Source organism: Ovis canadensis, chromosome 21 (assembly GCF_042477335.2).
Source record: "Ovis canadensis isolate MfBH-ARS-UI-01 breed Bighorn chromosome 21, ARS-UI_OviCan_v2, whole genome shotgun sequence".
NCBI classification, from domain to species: Eukaryota; Metazoa; Chordata; class Mammalia; order Artiodactyla; family Bovidae; genus Ovis; species Ovis canadensis.
The window spans coordinates 47,711,217-47,738,785 of NC_091265.1; the positions used below are offsets into that span (position 1 = coordinate 47,711,217).

General features: G+C 45.1%; 1 protein-coding gene across 3 annotated transcripts in view; it reads right to left on the reverse strand.

The window, feature by feature from the left end:
• The window catches only part of ETS1 (ETS proto-oncogene 1, transcription factor), a 142,447-nt gene that overhangs the window by 93,623 nt on the left and 21,255 nt on the right, over positions 1-27,569 (reverse strand). For all 3 annotated transcript variants that reach the window (XM_069565460.1, XM_069565461.1, XM_069565462.1), the window contains one exon: positions 19,231-19,375. In XM_069565460.1, the coding sequence (XP_069421561.1) occupies positions 19,231-19,375 (145 nt within the window). The remainder of the gene's footprint in view (positions 1-19,230; positions 19,376-27,569) is intronic.

Consider the following 27,569-nt stretch of genomic DNA (forward strand, 5'->3'; position numbering starts at 1 on the left):
TGGCAATTTGGGGATATTTTCAGGTTAAAAATATCACACTCCAAACCAGACTTAGAACTCAGATATCTGCAACCCACTAAGTTCACTAGAAATCAAAAAATACTCATTTATTGCAGTGAACAATGTTGAATGACCACTTAATACAAGTTATTATTTATGCCATAGATTAAGAAGACAGTTCATAAACATAAGTGGCCTATGTATTTAAAAATATCTATTTATAAAAGGGCCAAGACAAAGAAAGAAAAGTCTTTTTAACAAATAGTGCTGGGACAATAAGATATACATATGCAAAAGAAAAAAATTTGCTCCCTTATTCACACTACACACAAAAATTAACTCAAAATGATCCTCAATCTGAACCTAAGAGCTAAAGCTACAAGATTCTTACGAGAAAGCATAAACCTCCACAACATTGCTTTAGGCAATGATTTCTTACATATGACACCAAAAGCACAAACAACAATGAAAAACAAAATGAACAAACAAAAGAGATTCATTGGGCTAATCATAACTAAAAACTTTTATGCTCCATAATATAACATCAAGAACCTAAAAGAGCAACTCATATTAGCAGAGAAAATATTTAGTTCCAAATCTCACACACACACACACACACACACACGGTACAGTGGTAAAGAATCTGCCTGCCAATGCAGGAGACACAAGAGATGGTGGGTTCCATCCCTGGATCTGGAAGATCCCCTGGAGAAGGAAATGGCAACCCACTCCAGTATTCTTGCCTGGAGAATTCCATGGACAGAGGAGCCTGGTGGGCTACAGTCCACGGGGTTGCAAAGAGTCAGACATGACTGACAGACTGAACACACACACACGTATGGAACTAAAATGGGCGAAAGAACTAAATGGGTAAATATTCAAATAGATATTCCTGCAAAGAAGATATACAAATGGTCAATAAGCATATGAACAAATGTTCCTAATCATTAATCATTAAGGAAGCACAAATTAAAATCACAATGAGATACTACTTCATAACCTCTATGAGATCTATCAAAAAGAAAGACACTAACAAGTCTAGGTGAGGATATGTAGTGATTGGAACACTTGCTGGCAGAAATGTCAAATGGTGCGGCCAGTCTGGAAATCGGTCTGTCAGTTCCACAAATAGTTAAACATCAAGTTACCATATGACCAGCAACTCCACTTCTAGGCATAAACCCAAGAAAAATGGAAACATGTTAACACAAAAACATACACATGAATGCTCATAGCAGGATTATTTCTAACAGATACTAAGTGCAAACAAATGTCCATCAAATGATGGACACAGAAGTTGGGACATATCCATATAACAGAACGGTATTCTGCGATTTAAAAAGGATAAGCTACCGATACATGCTACAGCATGAATGAACCTTGAAAATAGTGAAAGAATCAGTCACAAAAGCCCCCATATTGTATGACTTCATTTATAAGAGAAGTCCAGAAAGGGCAAATGTATAAATACAAAATTAGGCTAGTGGCTCCTAGGGCATAGGGCTGGGTGTGGGGGAGGGTGAAGAAGACTAGGTTTGACTGTTAATGAGGATGACATTCCTTTTAGGAGGGACAAAAATGTTTTAGAATTAAATCATGGCAATGGTTGCACGACACTGTGAATATTTTTAAAACTCTTCAACTTGTACACTCTAAATGGGTGAATTATACCATATATGAATTATATCTCAATAAACCTTATTTCAAAAAAAAAAAAAACACTGCTTTTCCAGAGGTGAAGCAAGACAAACAAAAGAGAAAAAGAATTTTCAGTCTTCACGGTTGCCCAGAAGAGTCTGTGAAAATCATCCCAAGACCGTTTGCTTAACCAAAGTTCAGTGGAAAAACATCTAACATTTCTGTGACCTTCTTTTCTAAACTTTCTAAGTGGCTTAAAGAGAGGCTGCCCGGGAAACTCCGAATGGAACCTAAAAATATTATCTCCTGGCTTTATAAACACTGGCAACGCTAATGAAGTGAGGAGCCGCAGACCCCAGGGATGGGACGTCTCACTCAGGTTGGAAGCCCGGGTGGTGTGTAAACTCACCCTAAGACAGGCAGATTTGGGCCAGGGAGGTGAACATCAACACGGTGGAATGGAGGAAAGACGAACGAGGAACCAGGATACATAGAGCAGAGCAGGAGTGGCCACTGTTCTAAACATCAGTAAAACAACCTCTTTTCAAATCAAGCTCCCTGTCCTGTTCTGCTGACCAAGTTTGGACAAATGCGTGAAACTCAAAACCAACTCCCCCTGCCCACCTTCCTTTCCACACAGTTTTGAAAGAGGACATGGGGAGCCCTGCTGTGTTTATCACTCCTTACCGAGTCTAAAGCAGAAATATTGTCTTTATCATCCCTACTCTCCAGGGCTCACCCAACTGTCCAGGCATAGTCATGTTCTCCTTAGGTCCCCACCAAGGTTCTGTGGCTGCTTCCTGAGAAAAAGGATGCCATTCTACTTTGTGGCCCCAATACTCTGTGCAGAATAAGAGCTCACTATGTACATGCTGATAGATGAAGGACAGGTCAAAAGAGCTCTAACCAAGGTACAGCTTCCCAGGTGGCGCAGTGGTAAAGAACCTGCCTGCCAATGCAGAAGATGCAGGAGACACAGGTTTGATCCCTGGGTCGGGAAGATCCCCTGGAGGAAGAAATGGCAACCTACTCCAGCATTCTTGCCTGGGAAATCCCATGGACAGAGGAGCATGGTGGGCTACAGTCCAGGTGGTTGCAACAAGTAGGACATGGTTGAGCATGCACAACCAAGGTAAACTGAGATCCTAAACCAGCACAATTTTTAAAGAGGTGGGAAGAGCAGACCACCTTGCCAGCCTCCTGAGAAGCCTGTATGCAGGTCAAGAAGTAACAATTAGAAGCAGACATGGAACAACAGACTGGTTCCAAATTAGGAAAGGAGTATGTAAAGGTTATATATTGTCACCCTGCTTATTTAACTTATATGCAGAGTACATCATGCCAAATGCCAGGCTGGATGAAGCACAAGCTGGAATTAAGATTGCCAAAAGAAATATCAACAACCTCAGATATGCAGATGATACCACTCTAATGGCAGAAAGTGAAGAACTAAAGAACCTTTTGATGAAGGTAAAAGAGGAGAGTGAAAAAGCTGGCTTAAAACTCAACATTCAAAAAAATGAAGATCATAGCATCCAGTCCCATCACGAAAAAGGAAGACAAGTTAGGGACTGCAATGTACTTATGATGGTCTCTACAATACAGGGACTCAACTCTGGGGCCTGAAGGCTTTGACAGTAATCGTAAGAGAAGATGGGATAGATACAGGAGCTGTTTAGAAAATAAAGTGGACAGACCTGTGACTAAGCTAAATCTGAGGGATAAACGGTCATCTCTTGAGAGGTTCCTCCTCTTTTGCCAGTACAGGATCCCCTGGGAGGGAGAGGGGGAGGAGAGAGAGGAAGAAGGGGGTCAGGAAGAGGAGAGAGAGGAGGAGAAAGGGGATGAATTGACAAGGTGACTTGATTTCTTAGAGTTCCACAGGCTGACTCTACTACCGGACTTCTCAGTTCTATAACTCGATGAATCCCCTGCTAAAACTAAGCCAGTTGAGCCAGGTTTCTGCCACTTGCAAACAAAAAGAGCCTTGACCAACACAAGGGTTAAGGCATAAAGCAGGGAGTGAATAAGAAACTCCTTGCTTTCCAGCCTGGGGACGTTGGAATAGAGGGTAAAGGTAGGTTTCCTACAGAGGCAGGGGAGCAAGTGAAGAGCTCAGGGCTACTGAGATGTCCCTGTGATATCCAGAGGAGGTCTTTACAGAAAAATATACAGAAGGGACTTCAACATGTTAACCATTAGTGATGTAACTAAACTGCTTCCCCCCGCAGCACCACCATTCTTACTATTCTTTAGTTTACACATTTTCTTTTTTTTTAAATTGGAGTATAACCAGTTTACAATATTGTGTTGGTTCCTGCTGTACAACAAAGAATCAGGATATAGATAGGTGTATGTATATATATATATCCTCTCCCTGTTGAACCTCCCTTCCACCCCACTCTTCAATTGACACATTTTCTTTAAAGAGATGTATTATTTTTATAGCGATTATTACAAAGAAGTAAACAAAGCCTGGTATATATGTACACATGGCAGAGTACATAAAAGATCCGGCTTCTCAAAGCAACTAAAACAGCACAGATTCTCTCTTGCCTTTCCAGCAGGTCTTTCAATCAGTTACAGGGAGGAAAGAATGCTTAACTTTCATCTGCCCATTCTGCCCAGTATCCTTGCCTGGAGAATCCCAGGGACAGAGGAGCCTGGTGGGCTGCCGTCTATGGGATTGCACAGAGTCGGATACAACCGAAGCGACTTAGCAGCAGCAGCAGCAGCAGCCCATTCTGTCATAGACACTGGGAAACTTGAGAAAGGAAGAGAGTAACTGATCGAAATGGGAGAACTTCAGAATCACATTTCAAACTTTGTATCCTTTGCCCCCAAATCTTAGGGGTTCTCACGCCAGCACGCCTAGTAGTAGCAGTTAGTCACTCAGTTGTGTCCAACTCTTTGCAACCCCATGGACTGTAGCCCACCAGGCTCCTCAGTCCATGGAATTCTCCAGGCAAAAGCACTGGAGTGGGTTGCCATGCTAGCATGTCTAGCCTGAGTCGTTTTTTCTTCACCAGCTGAAGCAGAAGCAAAAGATTAGTCTCGAAGTCAATAGATTTATTTTCCTATCCAACCTGCTCTTTCCCTTTGGACAGTGTCCTTAAACATTCCCTTGAAATTCTCTTAAAAGGCTTAAAATTTTTGTCTTCTGTGATAGAAGCAAAAGTGTAATGAAAAACAAAAATTACTTAGACTACTTCTGAAATATCTTGAAAGGTATTTGAAGGGAGAAGCAATTCGAAAAGTCCCTTAATAATGGATTTCAGAGTTAAATTTCACCATGGCTAATCTAAATCCCTCCTTTTCCCATTTTTGTTCTGTTTTTTTCTTGATCTTCAGTGGATCTAAAGAACAGCTGGTAACTCCTCAGTGATACTTTAAGAAGAGTTAAGGCTACACTAGTACTTAATTGATTTTGTACTTAGTTGCAACTCATTGCTTACCTGAAGCCTGATGTCTATGGAAGGCCATGAAGAGGCCATTTGGCAGGAAATTTATTCAAGCAAGGGGAGATGAGTAGATACCACCCCATGGAGCACTTTATGTTCTAGCAACAGTAAGGTCAAATATGTTCTAATTGTCCAAGTCGCTGTCAGTGTTAGAAGAAAGCTGCTTTCTTTGTGTCTTTTACAACTTAAAGTTTCTAAATCCTCCTTGATACAAAAATAGGTAGAGGGCAAAACAAGGTTCCTTCCATGCCATTAAAAACTTGTGAGATCAGGAAGGAATTTTGAAAGGGCAGATGGAAAAGTGATTAATTGTTACTAAAAAAACTAGACGGAATTTCCCTCCTCCAGAGCCCAGCAAGTAGGGCTGGGAGATGAGGTGGCCCTGGGGAAATGTGGATGGATGTAGGGAGGCTGGAGGCCTGGTCCCAGGGCCCCTCACCCCTGCCTTTCCCAGTCCTGCTTGGAGACATTTCAATCCCATTCTTCTCCCAGGCTCTCCCTCTCAGCTCCTCAGCAGCAGTCCCACATCACATTGAGTTTAAAATAAAGAAATGCTTTTCCTAAAGAATCCGCACACAAATAATCTCATTACCCCAGTGCTGAGGTTTATACAGCAGACGTCTTCTGCCAGAGGAAAAAAAAAAAAAATGCTCTCTCCGCTCACTCACATGGAACAGCTGTGAGGAGAGAAATGGTATTTAATTCATTGTGAAATATTCAACAATGGCTCCGCTGCACTTTTAAAAGCCTTTTGATAGTAAAAACCCACAGAGAACAGCCCATCCTGTGTGCTGAAAAGCAGCCTCCCCACAATTAGTCCCTCTATTCAGCGGTCGGAGAGTCTGTGTAAACTTCAGCACGTGCTGCCCACATTGTGGAGAGCTTCAAGCGGATAAACCTTTCAGGAACTTCTCAGGGTGGAGTCAGGTTCAGTGACTCGGGTTGGTGGAGAAGCGGGAAGGGGCACAGGAAGGGCCAAACTTTGGTGACAGACCCTAAGCAAATGCCAGAGAAAGACACCATCCTCCACGGCAGCTTTATGAATGGCCTTGCCCTTCCGTGCCCTTGAGGAACCACTGCTGGACCAAAAGAAACCAGAGAGAAGGGTCCAAAATGTAGACTGCAGACATCCTTTTCCTCCGGCAAGGTTTTTAGGAGTTTCCAGTTTGCAGGGAAACTAGGAAAGCGTATATTATCTCACTCTACAGGGTGGACATCAGCCATCAGGACTGAGGTGACAATGAAGAAATGTTTGGGGACTTGCCTGGTGGTCTAGTGGTTAAGAATCCACCTTCCATAATCCACCTGCCAATCCAGGAGTGAGTGTTCGCTCAGTCGTGTCTGACCCTTTTCGGACCCCATGGACTGTATCCCACCAGGCTCCTCTGTCCAGGGGATTCTCCAGGCAAGAATACTGTGAGTGGGTTGCCATTTCCTTCTCCAGGGGATCTTCCCAACCCAGGGACCAAACCTGGGTCTCCCATATTGCAGGGAGATTCTTCACCACCGGCGCCACCAGGGAAGCCAATCCAGGAGATGCGGGTTTGATCCCTGGTCTGGGAAGATCCCACATGCTGTGGAGCAACTTCGCCCATGTCCCACGACTACTGAAGCCTGAGCACCTAGAAGCTGTGCTCCGCAACAAGAGAAGCCACCGCAGTGAGACACCCGCCCATCAGCACTAGAGAGTAGCCTTCACTCGCTGCCACTAGAGAAAGCCCACACAGCAACGAAAACCCAGCACAGACCTAAACATATAAATATCTGTAATTGAAAAAAATACTGGGCAGCAAAGTTTGTATTATGATTAAAAGCATGGGCTTTGGAGGAAGATCTGTTTAACTGACCCTCTTCCCACCTCCCAGAAGCACAGTTAGACTTATTGAGAGAAGTGACTTGACCTCTCTGAGCCGCATTCATCTCATCTGTAAAATGGGAATAATATTGCCCTTCTAAGAAATATTGTAAGAGTCAAAAAGACCACACGTGTGTGATCCTAAGCAGACGGAAAGTATTTAATGAATGGCAATTATTCTACCTCTCAAATTGGTCTACAAAGAAGGCAGGTCTTTTCCTGGACGTCCTGTTGTTGTTCAGTCCCTCAGTCGTGTCGGACTCTTTGAGAGCCCATGGACTGCAGCACACCAGGCTTCCCTGTCCTTCACCATCTCCTGGAGCCTACCCAAACTTATGCCCATCGAGTTGGGGATGCCATCCAAACATCTCATCCTCTGTCGTCCCCTTCTCCTCCTGCCTTCAATCTTTCCCAGCATCAGGGTCTTTTCCAATGAGTCGGCTCGTCACAACAGGTGGCCAAAGTATAGGAGCTTCGGCTTCAGCATCAGTCCCTTCAAAGAATACTCAGGATTGATTTTCTTTAGGATTGACTGGTTGGATCTCCTTGCAGTCCAAGGGACTCTCAAGAGTCTTCTCCAACACCACAGTTCAAAAGCATCAATTCTTCGGCACTCAGCCTTCTTTATGGCCCAATTTTCACATGGACCATACATGACTACTGGAAAAACTATAGCTTTGACTATACAGACCTTTGTAGGCAAAGTAATGTCTCTGCTTTTTAATATACTGTCTAGGTTTGTCATTGTTGGACTTCCTCCAATAAGATTATTTGAAATTGAAGCAGAATGAGACAGGAACTATTTTTACTCTTCATTCTAAATTTTTAAATTGATCAGCAGAAAAGCAACAAGGAAGAGAGATAAGCATAGATATCTCATTGAAAAATCTGAGGGATCTGGACCATGTCGAAAACAATACAAAAATATCACTAAATGTCAACCAAACTTTGCATCATGGTAGGTTGATTTTGCTGTTCAGGTACTTTAATTGTGCAAAGCACATAACACTGATGAAATGTCTATTTCACAACAACTTTTCTATTATTTCCAGTCTTGTCTCAACAGACCAGGAACAGGATACAAGCAGTTCAGCCACTTTCATTATAAAACCCAATGTTCAGTCTATCAGCGGGATGCAGGCTGTCTGTCGGTCCTGCTTGGTGAAAAATGTCCATCTGGGCTGACCAACAAGGAAACGCCGAGCTGTCTCAGCTGCTACAAGTTGGTGACCAGGGTGGGGCAACTGGAGAGCCTGAAAGTGGCCTCCACTTGTCTAAGTTAGTTTGTGGCAGCGGATGTCATAGCCAATGGTTCCACCAGAAGGCAAAGAACAAATTAGGGTGAAGATGCCAAAGGGCAGCCAGGATCGGAGGCAGTGACTGAGAAGTGAAGGCCTCTATGTGCCATCTTAGTTTCTGTATCTGTTGTGGGACGAGGTGTTCGCTCAGGATTTCCACCCCCTTTCAGAGACCCCGTTCCTCCAGCTCATTTTTCCCCACTGCATGAGACAGCGATGCCGAGAAAATCTCCCACGCACTGGCTAGTCCTTGAGAAACAAACAGATCAGAGTGTGATGCCCCTACGGAGTCATCCTAAGGGCTCTGACCCATCCCACCTGCAGCTCCCAGGAGAGACCACAGGTCCTACTTCATGGGTACTTGGAAAGATCACTCTAAGGAGCATGTAGTAAAAGGGGAGTGTTTCAAAGGAAACAGGAGAGAAGTGGCTGGAATCCAGGCATAGCATCCATGCCCAGTGTTTCCAAGACCATAGGATAGAAACCATTTCCAGATTTAAAGACAGTCTCTTGGGACTGACCAGAGTGGTGAGAAGGGGTTGATAGGAAGGAAGCTTTAGCAGGGAATTCAAGTGAGTTCAACAAAGTGTGCTTGGCACACTCGCCAAGTACAACAAGGTAAGTGCTGCTGGGGCTACAAAAGTACCTTTTCCCTTGGCAATTCTTAACCTCCCTGGGGAGGTCAGATCACTTTTGAGAATCCAAGGAAAGCTACAGACCCTTAGAAACACCCTTGCACGCAACTTCAGAGGGACCCTGTGTTTCTGAGACATCTGCAGCAAGCACCCTTGCTCTATGAGACTCTGCAGGCTTAAGACTCAGCATAAGTTGTTAGGATTGATTTTTTTAAAAAGCATGTATGAAGCAGGTAAGAAATCACACAACAGCTGCAAAGGCAACTAGAACCCTGGTTCTGTAGATACTGAAAATCACTGCCTCTGTTTCTCAAGGTTTAGTTTAGCAAGTCTGAGGAGGTACAGGAAAGACCCGTAGGACAACCTCAGGCATTGGGAGTTTTGAATTTTGTTTTTTTAATGTCACCTTCAAGGATGAACACAAATCCTAAAGATCTGCAAGAAAGTCCAAAAGAGTCAAACAGGTGGTGAATGACTCTAACTGGGGCTGTTGGGGAACCCAGTGGCAAAGGCACCCACCACTCCTCATTCTCACAGTGATGGGGTGGAGGGAACGGACAGCTCACTGGGCCACTGTAGGCGGGGCAGAGACCGAACCAGAGCGGATGGGCCTTTTCCACGGGCAGCCTGAGAGAGAGCCAAAGGTTGCCCTCTACATCAGTGGGAAGGTAATTTCTCTCAGAGTGCAATTAGGTCTCATGTTTGACCTATGACCTCTGGCCCATGAGATATTTACGATCTCCAGACAGCCAGCCTAGGGGGCAAGTGAGTGAAGATGGAAGCTGAAGGCATTTAATAGGTGGAGGAGGGAGGGGGGAAGAGAGGGAGAGAGAAAGGAAGCAAAGCGGGAGGGAGGAAGGCCTTGGTCAGTCTGAAGTCATCTATGAAATCATGAATTGACAGCCGTTCTTTGGTGCGCACCATGTCTGCCTTCAATTCGGTTTTCTGTTCCCCACCATTATTCTATCACATATGAGGACACTGAGGCTCAGAAGGGGTCAGTGATGTGGCCAGGGTCGCACAGCTGGTAGGTGGAGAGGCTAGAACCTGGGCCCAGGCCAGTCTCAACTCCCTTGTTCATTTCCCAACCGAATCAGTGCGCACGTGCACTCCTCAGAGCATTCGCCCCCTTACCCATCCCGCCATCTAGAACTCCCTCCAGCCTCTTGCAAAACTGAATCTACGCCCACAATCTCTTCTGTTCCAACGGTCTTTCTTTCTCAAGCCGGGTTGGGGCAGTCGTGCTTCCCCCATCAAATGCAGTGGCCTGGCTGAGGCCGCGCGCTCTTCTCTCCGCTCCCGGAGCCGCTTCTCGCAGCATGTTCCGACGCCCTGCCTCCCTCCGGGCGGATTCTGCGTGCGCCCGCCTCGCTGGCAGCGCCGGGGTTAACCCACCGGCCTGCGGAGCAATGATTTCTGTTTTATTTCAGCAGGGGAAGTGTGTGCCGGCCTGATTAGCCTGATGGTTTCCTCTTTTCCCATAACCTCCAGACCCCCACGGCCCAAGTGTTTACTCTCTGAAATAAAAAATCTGCTGGTGTTTTTCTTTTTGTGTGCTCGTGTATTTTGGGAGGATTGCAGAGGAGGAAGGCGGGGTGGGGGGTTGAGGGACGCGGAGGCGGGGGCGGTGGGGAGGGGCGCCTCCCCTCGTCCCTGCCCCCCAGCGCGCCTCTCCCAGCTGCAGCCTTGAGCTGAGACCCCTGGCCACAGCGCAGGAAAGAAACTTATTAATGAAGGAGCTGGGTCTCTTGCTTCAGCAGCTATAAACACAGCGAACATCTGGAGAGAGTAAGTCTCCAGGCGGCCAGACGCTGAGAACAACAGGCTGCCTCCGCGCATCCCTCCCCCGCCCGGTCCCCTCCCCCCGCCGGCCTGCAGCCCCCGCACATTCACCCACCAGCACTTCATTCACCGAGGGCAGCGGGGTGGGGAGAGGAGGGCTGACGCCAGGCGGCCTCCACCGGGGTCCCCAGCCCCCGCTCCCCCCACCGAGTTCCCGAAGAGGGGTCAGACAGCTTGAATCCAATAAGAACTCCGTGCCCCAGGGACCTTTTCCCAACTCGGACCAAATATTTGTGGTTTGAAAAAGTTAAGAGAACTTTTTTCTCCCCAGCCCCCTGGGACTCCCAGTGCAATGCTGTTACTTCCTAGGATTTTTGAGAAGAGGCCTTGGAGGACTGCCAAAGAGCGCACGCATCCCCGCTGTAATTCACTAACCCCGGCCCAGGTTTCTCCCACTCGGTTCCCTTCTCTTCAGAGGAACTGCAGGGGTGTTTTACATTTAGGAAGGTCTTTACAGTCCTTCCTGCCCTGGGCTGCTGGACTCTCTGGCACGTAGCTTCTCTTTCTGGTCCTCACCAGGCTGCCTTCTCATTTCTCTGTAAACTGGGGACACAAGGGAAGGAAAAATTGGCAGGTGTCAGAAAACCAGTCTGGGGCTGGATGAATGTGGGCAAGACTCAGGACTTAAGGGTCGGGCACCAGGTTTCTTTGGGTCACTTAAATTCACATGGAGATTGTGGTGTAAGGAAAAGGTAGCGTCTGTTGATCACATACTGTAACACCTCTTGAAGTAGAAATATAGCACTCTACGTAATAGCTCAAGACTGTTCAAAATGAGTGTAATGATCGGACCTGTTAAAGGTTAGAGAACAAGATCCCAGGTGTATTCTTGCTCTTGCCACCAAGCCCCCTAACCCAGGGGTCCCAAACTCTGGGATCTAATGCTTGAAGATCTGAGGTGGAGCTGATGTAGTATTAATAGAAATTAAGTACACACAAAAAAGTGTAATGCGCTTCAATCATCCTGAAACCATCCCCCAACCCCCAGTCGAAGGAAAAACTGTCTTTCATGAAACTGGTCCCTAGTGCCAAAAGGTTGGGGACGGCTGCCCTAACACTTTGTTAGGACTCAATACCTTTCAGCTTATACTCAAAAACTTAAACTGAAAGTGATGGTACTCTGAATATGATACAGCACAAGCTGGAAGAGCTACCAAGGTGATGGGGTTGGGGGTGAATAAGATGGATGGGGCAATGTAACACTGGCAAATAGGAGCAAATTCAATCCATAGCCAGAGAAATACCTTTCACTTATGGAGAAGAGGTTCAGGCATGGGTAAAAACCTCATGATCAGAAGAACAAAGTGATAGAGCGAGAGTGTAGGCTAGTTTTTGCATATAGATGCTCTTCCTAATTCTCTCCTAGCTGGAGGCAGACCTGCTGCTCTTTCCGCAAGCCTCTCCTAGCCATTTTTGGTCCTCTCAGAGATGGGATGCAGGTGGGGAGAGGGTTTCCTGCATCAAGCTTCTGGCAGTGCTGTTCCCTGGAAGCAGTTTGTCCGGCAGCTTGGCCCCAACTGTAGCCCCTTCCGTGAAAGACTAAAACCTGAGTCAGGCTTACAGCTTCCCTCTTCCAGACACAACTACCAAGTCGGATTCTGAGGTCAAAATTTTCCCTGAGAGGAATGGTCCATATTACTACATCCCAGACAAATGTACGCATGCACACCCACACACACAGGATCAGAACTGTTTTGAAGAACAAAGAACCTAGAACAGCTCCTTTCAAAAAAGAAAACATACCCGGAATGAGGAAAGAACAGATATGTGCAGCAGATAGAGTTTAAAATATCATTTTTTTAAACCACAGGGCCATCTGATCAGCTGAAAGAACAAGACTGCTAGGAGAATAAACATTTCAGAGCAAGGTGGATCTCCATTTAACAAGTCTCTCTGGCATTCCCTCGATATTCTCAACACTTAAAAGCCAAGTCAGAGGCATCTGTTTTTCCTGCTGAAACTTCCCACCTGGTTGTCGATAGCCCTTTCCAAACACTGGTCCAGGTTTGATCTTTCCCAGCCGCCTGGCCGTCTGGCTCGGAAGGGACCGTGAACTCAGACTTTCAGTACAGTCTCCCACTTGAACTTCCGAAGTTTATTTGGGAAAGACACTCTTTTATTCAACCCTTTTGCTAGTAAATGTATTTTAGAAATTTTAAATACTGTGGCAAGATTCAAAGTCACACACTTAATGGTTAACCTTTATTTCCTAAATGTGATATTTCATCTAGGGGTCATTTCTTCACATCACATAAATGTAGTCTCATATACAAATTTGGATAAAAGTTGCTAAGAGACAAGGCATGAGTCTTCCCCTCTCTCTCTTCTCAGTTTCCAGAGCATGGCACTGGCTACCAAAAATGTTCATCCCATCACTGGGTCACTTTCTGACTCAACAATACCCACACTTTTCTGGATGCTTGGGCACTTCAGGACAAAGAGTTACAGTGGCAAACATTCATATCGTGCTTGCTTAGTGACGGCACTGCTTTACTCTTGTCATATATTAACTTGGTGGTTCCCAAAGTGTAGTCTTCAGACCAGTAACAGCCGTAGCACCACCTGAGGCTTTGAGAGAAATGCAAATTTTGAGCCCTACCCTAGACTCACTGAATCAGAAACCCTAGGGATAGAACCCCCACAACCTGCATTTTAACAAGTCCTCCGGGTGACTCTGAAACACTTTGAAAACACTGGTTTAGATAAGGAAGTGGAAATATAAAATAAGTTGTCTGAGGCAACACATTTAGGAAGGGCTGATGGGCAGGTCCAAGCAATCCTTTTCTAGAGGTTGGAGTCTTCACCTCTCTCCTCAAGAATGAGAAATAAGACTGGGTAGATGAGATTTTTACTATGACCCAGGACCAAAAACATTGCAAATTGCATGATCCAAAAAGAAAAACAAAAGCATTGTCTCTCATCAAATCAAAGACCACGGTAATGAGGCCATAGGTCCATTCCCATGAGGGTAAGTTGGATTTACTGTGTTCTGAACCTGCAGATGCTTTCCAACTCAAAACAACTATTTTGCAAAAGTGAACTTTGGTCAAAGAACACCTGTGTAAGTTTAGCTGATTCAAGACAGACCCATCTCTGAAATGAAAAATGCTGTGATAATATGTCGCTCTGAAAGTGTGTCATAGTTTTTGATACACATTATTATCATTCACGGTCATCGGAGCTATGAGGTTCAAGTCAAACATGGACAGCTATCAGCGGATGGGAGGGACCGCGGTCGTGTGGCCTGGGTGCTCAGTTGGGTCTCTGATGTCACTATTCTGGTTCCCAGTGGAAAACGGGCATTGCATGACTCCCGCTGGGTCTGGGCACCACTCTGAGCTCACTGTCTGTGTCTAAAAATAGTTTGCCATTTCATCTCCATCCCTTCCGTGGGGCCATGGATGGGAGCTGGTCATGACAGTAAGAGGCAGTGAAGTGTTAGTGAGTTCTCAGCAACGCGGAACACGAGACTGACATTTACAAAAATGCTTCTTGCTACCATGATTGAGAGAAAGGGCTGAGGCGGGGGGACAACATAGAAGAAGGGAACAGAGGGAAGGCAGAGCCAGTGGGCTCCACTCCAGTCAGACTATAAACAGCAACAGACATTTCAGCCGTGTCTCGTGTAAGGGGCTCCATTGATTCACCAGGCTCCCCGACAGAGGGATGAGGAGAGGCTAAGATAGAAAGAGCCCATTCATTCATGCAGAACCCCACTCTCTATCCCCATTGGCTGTCGCTAATGGCTTCAGGCTGATGGGAAGGAGGGGGAAGAGGCGAGCGGGAGGAGGAGGTAGAAATGAAAGAAAATGATGACTACAAGATTGTCATGAAGAGATGTACAGCTGCACAGGCAATTGCATGCAAATGTGGCTTCCCTTTTTAGCTGTAGAGTTAATGTCCTCAGATTCATCTCTTTTTCTCTTTCATGCCATCTGCCCCTCCCCTTCTTTTCCCTTCCCATTCATCTTTCAGTCTCCTGGCCTAGAGTTCCTCTGTCTCTCTACTAATACCCACTTTTCTATTTCCACACACCTCTTCTTTCTTCCCCTTTCACCAGCTATTCTGTCCAACTAATTCGTGACTAGTCTGGATTGCTGAGCATTCTGTTCCCATCACCTGATAACCTCTCCCCTGCTCACATTTTCTCTCAGCTTTATTCTCTCCCCATCCTCCCTCTCTCCACTTCTCCTCCCTCTGGGCCTCAGTCCCTTCGGGGAATAGGAACAACATTCAGAGGAAGGACCCTCAGGGGTCCTCGATGGCCCCTCCTGCCGGGCAGCCCAGGCATTGACAGCTGCGTAGTCCTGGCAGAAGAGCCTACATCCCTTCTCAGAGCACGAATGTGCAATGGAAGCAGGGCTGGGGAGTGGCTAGGAGGACGGGAAGGAAACTGAAGTTATAAATAGGATAAAAGAAGATGAAAAAAATGGAGAATATTTTTCTCTCTTTTTTTCTTAGTCAACACATCTCCAAGGAAATGCGCTGCAGCTGGAGAAATCATCGATTGCTCCATGTCTTCATCTCTCTTCCTTGTAACCCCAAGATCTCCTTCCAAAGGGCACCTATCACTGAGGAGGGCTGGACCACTGCCCAGAAATAATCACTGCAACCCCTTCCTTTATCTGGACAGCTCAGAAGGCAAAGGAGGGGCTGGGAAGGCTCAGGGGTTTGGCCAGATATTTCCATCGGAAGAAGCCTAGGATACAGGGAACTACAGATATCACGTTCGCCACCAAAGCACGACTGCCTCATAGAAGTGGGCTAGAGTTTCTGAGCTGCAGCTGGAGACAATCCAGGTCATTTTAGGATTGGTTATCGTATGCCCTTATCTTCCCATCTTACCCAAGAGCCACCAGTCTAGGTGACTCCAGCTTCCTTCTTAAAGAGGTAGACTGTGGAAAGTAGCTTCTATGACACGACTATCAGTCCTAGCATTTTTAACAACTTCCCCCTAAGCAACCTAAATGTCCATCAACAGAGGAACAGATACAGAAGATGTGGTCCAGATATACAACGGAGTATTACTCAGCCATCTGTTGTCCAGTTTCTCAGTCATGTCTGATTCTTTTCGTCTTTGTGACCCCTGCTCTGCAGCAGGCCAGGCTTCCCTGTCCTTCACTATCTCCCAGAGTTTGTTCCAACTCATGTCCATTGAGTTGATGGTGCCATTCAACCGTTTCATCCTCTGTCGCTCTCTTCTCCTCCAGCCTTCAATCCTTCTTAGCATCAGGGTCTTTTCCAATGACCCTTAGCCATTAAAAAGAATGAATTAATGTCATGTGAAGAACATGGGTGGACCTAGAGATTGTCACGCTGAGTGAAGTCAGACAGAGAAGGAGAAGTATCATATGACATCCCTTATATGTGGAATTTAAAAAGAAATGAGATAAATGAACTTACGAAAGAGACTCACAGACTTAGAGAAGGAATTCACAGTTGTCAGGGGGGAAGAATGGGGGTAAGGGATAAGTTAGGGGTTTAGGATGGACATGTACACACTGTTGTATTTAAAATGGATAGCCAACAAAGACCTACAGTATAGTACGGATAAGTCTGCTCAGTAATATGTGGCAGCCTGAATAGGAGGGAAGTTTGGGGGAGAATGGATACATGTGTATGTATGGCTGAGTCCCTTCACTGTTCACCTGAAATATCAAAGCATTGTTGAATTGGCTAAACCCCAATACAAAATAAAAAGTTTAAAAAAATAAAATAAAGAAGCTTCCTCCTGAGGTTCTTAAAAATCTTCACAGACATTATCTCATTGGCCCTGAAGTAAAAACTCTTACCTTTGAGAAACTTGACAAGGAGAAGATTGAAAAATCATCTTCACTTATTTATGTACTTCATAGCTAAGAAAAAGACGGGCCATGTCTTTTTTTGATGAAACTGAGGTATTCTGATTTTGCTACAAGTGAGTGTGGAGATGACCTCAGCTACTAAGAAGATGTATTAAGTAAATGTAATAAAGTGTAAATTGGTAGCACGCAGAAGCACCATCCAGAGCTGAAAGCGTTAAGGCAAGGCAGCTTTACTCTCCGTTGCATAGGGAGATAAAAGACTTCAACGCCTAGTGGCGTGAATAGGATTGAAGAATTATACAAATATAGACAAAACCATTTTGATCTTTTGCTTACACAAACAAAATCTTTTTTTCTTTTTTTGGTTTAGATGTTTAAAGGATCACTTTTTCTCATCTCTTAAAACTTTAAGTCCTTAAGTCTAACCTGTAAACAACTATAAAATCCTTTGTGCCGCCTCATGAAATGGGTGAATAGCCAAGACCTGCGTTTATCCTTGGGGGGAACTGAGATGCCAAGCAGAAAGTGATGACACAAATGCTATCCTGTCTGAGATCTGAGGTAGTGCCAAAGAACACCTCCAAGATCAAGGGCTGTTGAGTCAAGACAGGGAATACACGGTCAACTTCATCCTGCCCAGGAGGAGAACCTGGCAACTGCAGACCAGCTCCCATCCTTCTCAGCCCCCATCAAGTGTTCCCAGTCTCACTCTGTGTCTGTCAGTGTATTTCAGGTGAAAGATACAATGTAGGCAACAAAACAAACATTTCCTTTATTTCTCCACTTGTATAAAAATAACTTGCCGTATAACAGTGTTCTCAGGTAAAGAGATATGGAACAAAAAAGTTGCATTTAAGTTAGTTTCCAGTGGCTTTTCACCTATGCACTTCATCAGAACAGAGGATGAAAAATCTGCCTGCAATACGGAAGACACAGGAGACATAGGTTCTATCCCTGGGTTAGGAAGATCCGCTGGAGGAGGAAGTCACAAAACCCACTCCAGTATTCTTGCCTGAAAAATCCCACAGACAGAGGCACCTGGCGGGCTGCAGTCGAAAGGATCGCGAAGAGTCGGACATGACTGAAGCGACTTAGCAGAGCACTAAATACATACACACAACATGTAAGCATCATGAAATTCCTTATGCTGAGAATTCGTCCTGGGAGGAAACAAATGCGGCTTTTTGGTATCTGGATATGTTATCATAATCTGATCTCCTAAAAACTTGAACTTACTGTCAGGACCAATCATTTCAGGATCCCTAAATTAAGGTTTTACATTTTGTATCAAAAATAAACAAACAAAAAAGTTAACAGGTTAGCAAGGACCAACAGAATTTGGGAGAAACACAGTGACTTCGGCACAATAGAACTGGGGTATGGACTTTGAGCTTGTCTGCTCCTTGGGAGAGTGGATCCTGTTCACCAGAGGGCAGCACTGTGAGCAGCAAGTCAGGACTGAAAGGGATTCTGAGGAGGCGCTTCTGTGAGGAAGAGCTGAGGAAAGAGGCAACAGATGAGAAAGAAGCCAAATGCGGAGCAGGGCAGAACGGAAGAGGATGACGGAAAGAGAAGACAAATGAAAGAAATTACATCTTGTAAGAAGACTGACTATAGAGAACAAACAAATGGCCACCAAGGAGCGAAAGGAGGGTGGGATAAATTGGGTGACTGGGACAGATAGATATATATATACACTGTTGATAGTATGTATGAAATAGGTAGCTCAGGTGGTGAAGAATGCCTGCGATGCAGGAGATCCTGGTTCCATTCCTGGGTTGGGAAGATCTGCTGGAGAAGGGAGCCCACGCCAGTGTTCTGGCTGGCAGAATGCCATGGACTGTATAGAATTCCACAGAGTCATGAAGAGTCGGACACGACTGAGGAACTTCCACTTTCACTTCACTTCATGAAATAAGTGACTAACGAGAACCTGCTCTATAACTCAGGGAATTCTTCTACACAGCGCTCTGCGGTAACCTAAATGGGAAGGAAATTCAAAAAGGAGGGGATAGGTGGATATATATGGCTGACTGACGTTGCTGTATGATCGGGCTTCCCACGTGGTAAAGAATCCACCTGCCAATGTAGTTGGATTCCTGGGTTGGGACTATCCCCTGGAGGAGGGCATAGTCACTACTCGAGTATTCTTGCCTGAAGAATCCCAGGGACAGAGGAGCCTGGTGGGCTACAGTCCATAGGTCACAAAGAGTTGGACACAACTTAGCACGCATGCACACACACACACACACACACACACACACACAGAAACTAATGCAACACGAAAACAACCGTGCTCCAATAAAAACTAAAACAACAAAGGCGGACTAGTCCACACACCCTCTGTCCATCTGGTTCACACTTCATAATTAAAAACCTTCTAGGTCCTTTGTTAACAGCCAGGTTTTAGGGGTTAAAACTCCAGACAGGCACAGTGGAGAGAACTATAGACAAAATGAAGATGTAAGTAAAGAAACCTCGCGTGGGCCCTTTCCTAGAGTTTAGTCTTTCTGTCACTGGAGAATAAAGTCACTCAAAATGACTGAAAAGTTCTGGGACTTCCCATAGAACAAGAACATCCAGTACCCACATAAGCCAGGGCCGCTGTGATGGCAACTGATGCAGGATGCATCCCACAACCAGTTGCCTCGGGCCCTCCACTCCATCCTCAGTCTCAGCCTCCACTTATATTCCTACCTGAGCCATAGTGTTCAAGGCCGGTGGGCACTTCCTGAGTAGCTGTCTCTTCCCAGAACGGGTAACAAGCTCTTGGTGGATGATAGGCCGACTGGAAACCACAGGCCATTCGGGGATCTTCGTAAGAGTTGAGAGGTCCCTGCCTCTGTGGCCAGGAAACAAAAGGAAATATATTAAGATTCCCTAATGGAACAGTAACTGTCACCCATAAATAAGAATTATTCATGGATAACAAAAGACTATTTTTTAAACTAACTTTTACTGGAGTATAGTTGCTTTACAATGTTGTATTAGCTTCTACTGTGCACCAAAATGAATCTGGCCTATGAATACATATATTCCCTTCCCTTCTGGATTTCCTTTTCATTCAGGTCACCACAGAGCATTGAGAAGAGTTCCCTGTGCAATACACTATGTAGAACCAAATATTGATCACTACCCTTCCCCATCCGAAAAAAAAAAAGACAGGAATGGGAAAGGTTTCTGACTTGGACTGCTGCTGCTGCTGCTAAGTCACGTCAGTCGTGTCCGACTCTGTGTGACCCCATAGATGGCAGCCCACCAGGCTCCCCCGTCCCTGGGATTCTCCCGGCGAGAACACTGGAGTGAGGTGCCATTTCCTTCTCCAATGCATGAAAGTGAAAACTGAAAGTGAAGTCACTCAGTCGTGTCCGACTCTTCGCGACCCCATGGACTGCACCCTTCCAGGCTCCTCCGCCCACGGGATTTTCCAGGCAAGAGTACTGGAGTGGGGTGCCATTGCTTTCTTCATGACTTGGACTATGTATACATTTATTTTCATGCATTTCCTCAACCATTTGAAGAATTTTTTAAATTTTCAAATAAAGATGCATGGTAATTGCAAGGCAGAACCTTGGTCATCTTTATATAATCCTGGCTTTTGTCTTTTATTTTTTTTAATGTTACCTTAGTCTATAAAAACACCATGAAAGATATTCTTATAAGACATTGCAGTATCCCACAACCAATAGGTAACAAAAGCCAAAGAAAAACAAAAAATGTATTTACCTAATAAAATTGCTCTTTTTCAGTTAATCAATGTGCATAAGTTTTCTTTCTTTCTTTTTAAAATATCTGTTTATTTGGCTGTGTCAGGTCTTGGTTGAGGCACGTGGGATTTTCCATTGCTGTGCACAGGCTTCTCTGGCTGCAGCACATGGACTCATGTGGGATCTCATTTCCCCGACCAGGGACTTGAACCTGCATCCCCCGCACTGGAAGGCAGATCCTTAACCACTAGACCACCAGGGAAGTTCCGTGCCTAAGTTTTAATCATATTGATAGCTGGATTAGAATTTTCATTTTTCCCATTTGGGCACTTGTTCAATTCTCTTATTAGTTTTTGTAAAATCCATAAAATATACTCTCTACCCAGTACTCTCTAAGAAGGACAAATACAGTATGTGGGAGACCATGGTTTGCAGTGCTTATGGGCCCGTTCTTTGAAGCCACAGATACATGGATTCAAATCCTGGCTCCATCACTTACTAACAGGGACCTAGGCCTGTTCTTTTATCTAAACCTCAGTTTACTCAACTAAAAGATGGGAAAAATAATACCTTCCTCATAAGATAGGAGGAGTGAATGAAATAATACGTGTAAGAAAACAATACTGGATAAAGTTTACTCCAGAGCTGTTCTTCTTCCAAGTGGGTTAAAGGTGCTGAGAATGGAATAAGACCCTGGGACTGAATGGGTTCACACCGACTTGCTATATGTGTGGGTGCTAAGTCGCTTCAGTCGTGTCCGACTCTTTGTGACCCTGTGGACTGTAGCCCACCAGGCTCCTCTGTCCATGGGGATTCTCCAGGCTAGAATACTGGATTTGTAGGCAGGTTCTTTACCTCTAGCACCACCTGAGAAGCTCCAAGTTACTGTATATCAAAGGCTCATGTCCTTGGCTTCTGTTACCAGGCAGCTCTTGTGAGAGCCACATGAATATAAACAGAGCAATGGAGTTTGGGACCAAGACTGAGGAAAATCATCAGCAAGAACACTCAACTGAGCTTCCAGTCAGCAAAAACCATTTTGCTGACATCGTATTTTAACACTGCAAGCTCTTGCAGCAACTACAGTAAGGTTTTCTTTTGAACCCCAAGGATAAGCAGGTCTTCAACAATTCTTTACAAGAGAATCAACTTCACATTTTCTAAATGAGCTGTGTGTTCTCGAAATCCATCCCCATTTTTTCATATTTCTCTAGAGTCTTTCTCAAAATTCAGTTTCAAGTATCAGAGTTTTGTAAACAGGGTCTAGGTGGGGAAATTGTGTCACTAAGTGGTATAAGGGAGGACTCTAAGTGACCTGGCCCTGTCCTCTTTAGGAGCAGTGTGTGCATGGTTTGCCTAAACCAGAAAGTTCTTGTAAGAAGGCAATGGGTGGTTCCAGCAGGATCTTTGTAGAGAGGCTGTGGGTGGTTTGGTCCAGGCCCTGCTAAAGTGGTGGGAACAAGAGGAGAACTTGGACTCAAGTGTCAAAGTTAAGGTTTTCTCTGCTAAGGAAAGACCCCAGAAGGTGAGGCATGATTTGCAAAGAGGCATTGAAGGAAAACGATGAGTGCCCTATAGAGGGAAGATGGAGGGCAGGGGTAGGTGGCGAGTTATGGGTAAGCAAGACAATATTGGGTTCTAGACCTGGGCCATCACCACGTGGCTATATGGTGAGTCAGCCTGCAGCCTTGACAAACAACAACGTACAGCAGCTCCTTGAGTTTCGTGATTGGCTTTATTTTTAGTGGAGTGCCTCCTGCCCCCACACCAGGTTCCTTGTTGTCAGGGAGGGTTCATTTATTATTTGATACAGGAAAGTCTATTTTTAAGATATATTTCCTCCTTAACTGTCCTCAGCGGTGCCAGGGGACCCTATTTTTAAGAACGAGAAGGAGATAATGCATCAAACCTACCATGAACCACAAACATCTTTGCTCACAGAGACTCCTGGGAGCATCATGACCCGTGTTACCTAGACACCTGCCTTTTTGTTCGATATTTCACAAACTGACTTAATACCTATTTCATAGAGTATGAGAATGACATTTTTACTCAAGAGAACCACAGAGCCAGTTCCAATTCATTATGAAACCTTCTCAGTTGAGGAGAAAGAAGCAGGTTATCAACAGGTCAGAAATCTGGGCAGCAAAGCCCCACTTCCATGCTTGAAAAAGGGCACCACCCGAAACAAGTTCAAGTCCACACCTTCCTCCTGGCTCCTGGTGAATGGAGGTGAGTTCAGGAGATGCCAGCCACCCTCCCGACCCTGTCATAGTTTAGAGAACCCATGTGATGGGTCCTCAGTCATTCATCCCACAAGTGACTACTGAAAGGAACTAATGTAGGTCCCACACTGCTCCATGCTGATCGGTGAGCTAAACGTGGTGAAGAGACGGTCACATTTAATCTTCAAAGCTGTGCGAGATTCACGTTTTTATCTCCATTTCATGGGAGAAAAAAACTGAGGTTTTTCAGAGAGCAAGTAAACATTCAAAGGCCACACAGCTAGTGAAATAATGGAGATAGAATTCCCTGATGGTCCAGTGCTAAGACTCTGTGCCCCCTCTGCCTGGGGTCCGGATTCGATGCTGCAACAAAAATCGAAGATCCAAAAAAAAAAAAGAAAAGAAAATCCAATGTGTCGGAACTAAGACCCAGCACACCCAAATAAATAAATAAACAGACTTTTTTTTTTTTTTTTAAGAGCGAGTTCTAGCTGAGACCTACTTGATCTCAGGCTGTGCGCCGTGAATCTTCTGTGGCCTGGATGGCTCGGGAAGGGAGGCCGCTGTCCCATGACAAAGTACTAAATGGATTATGACAATGGACGGTCATGAAACAAATCTGTATCACACAACCGGTCTATGCTAAGTATTATGTTAGATGCTAAGAATGAAGTATGAGCAAGACATGAACTTTACCCTCTGAAGTGCACACACCAGTAAACAGGAAATTACAGTGAGGGGAAGTGACAGAGTGAGGCACCTATGTGTATGGGCGGGGAGAGTGGCAGCAGGTAAGACTTCCTGGAGGAAGCAGATTAAGGTAGTAACTGAAAAGTCAAGTAAGACTCAGCCTAGAATATTTGGTGAAGGGTCTAGAGAACAAAAGATGACATTCCTAAAAGTCCCAAGGAACACCTACACCTATGTAAGGAAGAATAAGAAAGACTCAGAATGGTGACAGAGAAAGACGTGGTAGTGAGAAGTATGAGGGGAAAGCATGCTCTTGGCAATGATAACACCTGCAGTGGAGGGCAGTTAGTAACAATGAAAGCTGGAGGGACAGAGTTGAGGGTCATGAAAACCAGACCAGAATCTGGCTGCAGGAGGTGTTAAAGGTAGTGGCATGCTGAGTCAAGATGTTCTAGAAGGACGCATTTGATAGGGCTAAGTAGGACGGAGTGAGCAGGAGCAGGCGAGGAGGGTGACAAGGCAGCAGCTGTGCCCTGCAGAGCCATACTGGGGCCTCAGTACAAAGGAAAAAAATCAGTATTACTGATCCTAACTGTATTTAAATTTTTTATTTCTTATAATAATTTTTGCATTGATTTTGATGGTCAGAAATATTACATTCAGGGAATATTAATCAGAAAGAGTGCAATCTCAGAGGTCCACAGATCAACACCAAGACCTGGCTCTACCCAACTGCCTGCTGATTCCACGGCTGGAAACCTCAGGCCAAACAAATAGTGAGATAGGAACACAGTCCCACCCATCAAAAACAAAAAGAAATATTACATTCAGATTTGTTTAGCTTGAGTACTGAGTCTGGGGGCAGCCCTTAGGCTTTGGCCCCATGTGAAATGAGTGGTAAGCCAGTTATACAGTCAAATGCTCTATCACTGATCTCCACCCCCACCAGTCCAGTTATGAAGAGTTGAACTAGGGTCATGAGTGTAGAGGTGAAGAGGAAACAAGAAATATAAGATACGTTTTGAAGAAAGAGTCAACATGATTTTATGACTCAGAGGAGACGAAGGAAAGCGGTGAGCGGCAACGATCCAAAAAAATGCTTAGATTGCTTGCTTCTATAATAGGGAAAATGGTGAATAGGTAAGAGGTTGGAAGAAAATTTCACTCTTGGTTGTGCTCAGATGGAGAGACGGCAGAGCGACTAGGGGGAGGTTCCCTTGGTGGCTGCATGACGGAAGACAGGAAAGGATAGAGGTGGATCTATAAACATCAAGGATCTAGTTAAAGTGTAGAGTCAGGGAAAATGGAAGTTAAAAGAGAAAGGGTCAGAGTTGGCTCTGGCACACCATCCAGCAGTTCTATTTCTGTGTACTTATCCAAAGAAAACAAAAACACTCATCTGAAAAGATATGTACATCCCAATGTTTAATACCACATTGTTTATAATAACCAAGATATGAAAGCAACTTAACTGCACATTGATGGATGAATGGGTAAGAATCATACACACACACACATATACATACACTGGAGTATTATTCAGTCATAGAAAAAGAATGGAATCTTGCCATTTGCAACAACAGGAAGGGACCCAAAGGATATTTGCTGATTGCAACAAATCAGACAGAGAAATACAAATACTGAGTGATTCTACTTATATGTGGGACCTAAAAAAAGAAATGACACACAACAAATGAGCAGTAACAAAACAGAAAGAGACTCACGGATGCAGAAAACAAACTGGTGGTCGCCAGAGGGGTGGGGAGAGATGGATGAGATAAGTGAAGGGGACTCAGAGCAATTATCAGATAACAAGTCAGGAGAATGTAAAGTGCAGCCAAGGGAATACACGCCACAACATTGTAATATCTTTATATGGGAATGGTTATTAGACTTACTGCGGTGACCTCTTCATGTGTAATGTATAAAAATATCAAATCACTATATTTACTTGAAATTAGCATCATACTGTAATTCAATTATAGTTCAATTTTGAAAAAAATGGGTCTATAGAGTTGCCGGCCATTGGGAGGAGAAATGAACAGGAAATAACAAAGAAGGGTCAGTTGAAGACACAGGAGGAAAAACACAAAAGTGTTCAGTGAAAAGGGCAGAGCTTCAGAAAGCAGACACTAAGAAGAGGGTGGTATCCAGGCAGCCTTAAATGGCCATGTGCTCCTGCCCCGCTCTGTAGCAATCTATGATGAGCACCCTCCCCCAACCCCAGTAATCCTTGTGGAGGCTTCAGAGGACATGAGCCTGCAACCTAAGTGCTTCACCTTTCTGATCCTGGAAAGAAACAGCATGAAATTCTGAAGTCTGGAGTCTACTAGGATGACGGACACACACTTGTTCCTGCTCCAAGATAAACCACCCCTGACGCTACCACCATAGTGACCACCGCCCCCTTCTGAAGTCAGGGCTTCATCTACTGTATTCCATCACCCTCACCCCCTACGCTTCTATCAGGGACCTGTCTCTCCTCCCCACTCACCTAGTTCCCTCCCTATGGCTGCTCTCCACCCACCTCCCAGCCCTGCCAAATCTCACAGCATTGCTTCTGCTCAGAGTCTTCCTCCCCTCGGCCCCCAAAGATCCCTACAGTTAGGAAAGAGGGAAAAGGGAAGTAGATGTTCAACACTAAATCAAAAACAGATGGAGGCTGCGTGTCTATAGGAGTTCGTTTCTGTCTTGAGCCAAGCAGCCTTAATTGTCCAAGTGTTTGCTCCTCAAACCCTTCCTGATCTTTCTCGTGTGTGTGTGTGTGTGTGTGTGTTACAAAAAATTCTGTCAGAGTAAATCTATCTTTTCTTTAACAAACTACACAATCCTGGGGTTTAACCTTAGTACTATACCATAAGCATACAAGACACATAAATACTTCTAGATACTGCAACTTAAAAAAAAAAATGTGTATTCCCAGAGGCAAAGCTGAATGGATGGGTAAGGGAGTTTACAATCCACAGGAGTAAATCTGTATCATTCTAGGCCTGGCACTGATGTTCATATGCTCCAGAAAGAAGATAAGAGACTGGAAATCAGGAAGCCTGGGTTTGAGTCCTGCTCTGGGCTTCCCTGGTGGCTCAACTGGTAAAGAATCTGCCTGTAATGCAGGAGACCTGGGTTCAATTCCTGAGTTGGGAAGGTTCCCTGGAGAAGGGAACAGCTATCCACTCCAGTATTCTGGCCTGGAGAATTCCATGGACTGTATAGTCCATGGGGTTGTAAAGAGTTGGACACTACTGAGTGACTTTCATTTTCACTTTCTGGTCGATATAATCAAAGCTATGGTTTTTCCAGGAATTATGTATGGATATGAAAGTTGGACCATAAAGAAGGCTCAGTGCTGAAGAACTGATGCTTTCAAACTGTGATGCTGGAGAAGACTCTTGAGAGTCCCTTGGACTGCCAAGGAGATCAAACCAGTCCATCCTAAAGGGAATCAATCCTGAATATTCTTTGGAAGGACAGAAGCGAAAGCTAAAGCTTCAGTACCTTGGCCACCTGATGTGAAGAGTTGACTCAGTGGAAAAGACACTGATGCTGGGAAAGATTGAAGGCAGGAGGAGATGCAGACAACAGAGGATGAGATGGTTGGATGGCATCACCATGAGTTTGAGCAAACTCTGGGAGATGGTGAAGGACAGGAAGCCTGGAGTGCTGCACCCATGGGGTTGCAAAGAGTTGGACACGGCTTAGTGACTGAACAAAGACTGCCCCTAAGGAGCTGGTTAGTCTCCAGCCTGTTTCTTAACCTTCTTAGGCCTCTGTTTCCTGAGGACACTGGCCCCAATGATCGCCAAGTTCCTTTGCAAATACAAGTCTCATTTTTGCTGATCCGTCCACATTCTTTCTCCTGACCTTGTGACGGACAACCTTCATTTGATAAATAACGACGCCAGGGTGGGAAAACCTAGAGCACCAGAATTCGTCATCATTTAGATTCATGCCAGGCCACGTCCCCTTCAAATGCATGACCACCTTCAAGTCGTCCGTCTTCATTCTTCCCTGGAATATGCTCACACACCATTTTGCCCCTACATCCCCTGTTTTTTCAGTAGAGAAAAATGAGGTTGGGAAGTACCTAGCTGCTGAGCTGTCCAGGGGCTCTCACATACTAGGTGCAAATTTGTGCAATAAGCGGGGAATTTCTCATCCTAAACCCTTTCACTTTGTTCCAGGCAGATGCCCCCTGAAGCCAGCCTGACCAACTCCACAGATATCTCATTGCATCTGAGACTCCTCATCTTCAGAGGATATCAGACCAGCCAGCACCTCTTTTTACTCACAGAGAAGTGCTTTCAGCCACCCTGGGGAGCGGTTTGGGGCAAACTGTATCTGGCCCTCAGAAGAACATGGGCCTCTGCTTCAGTAGGACACGTGGGACCTGCTCCCTGGAGAAGGGAAGGAGGCA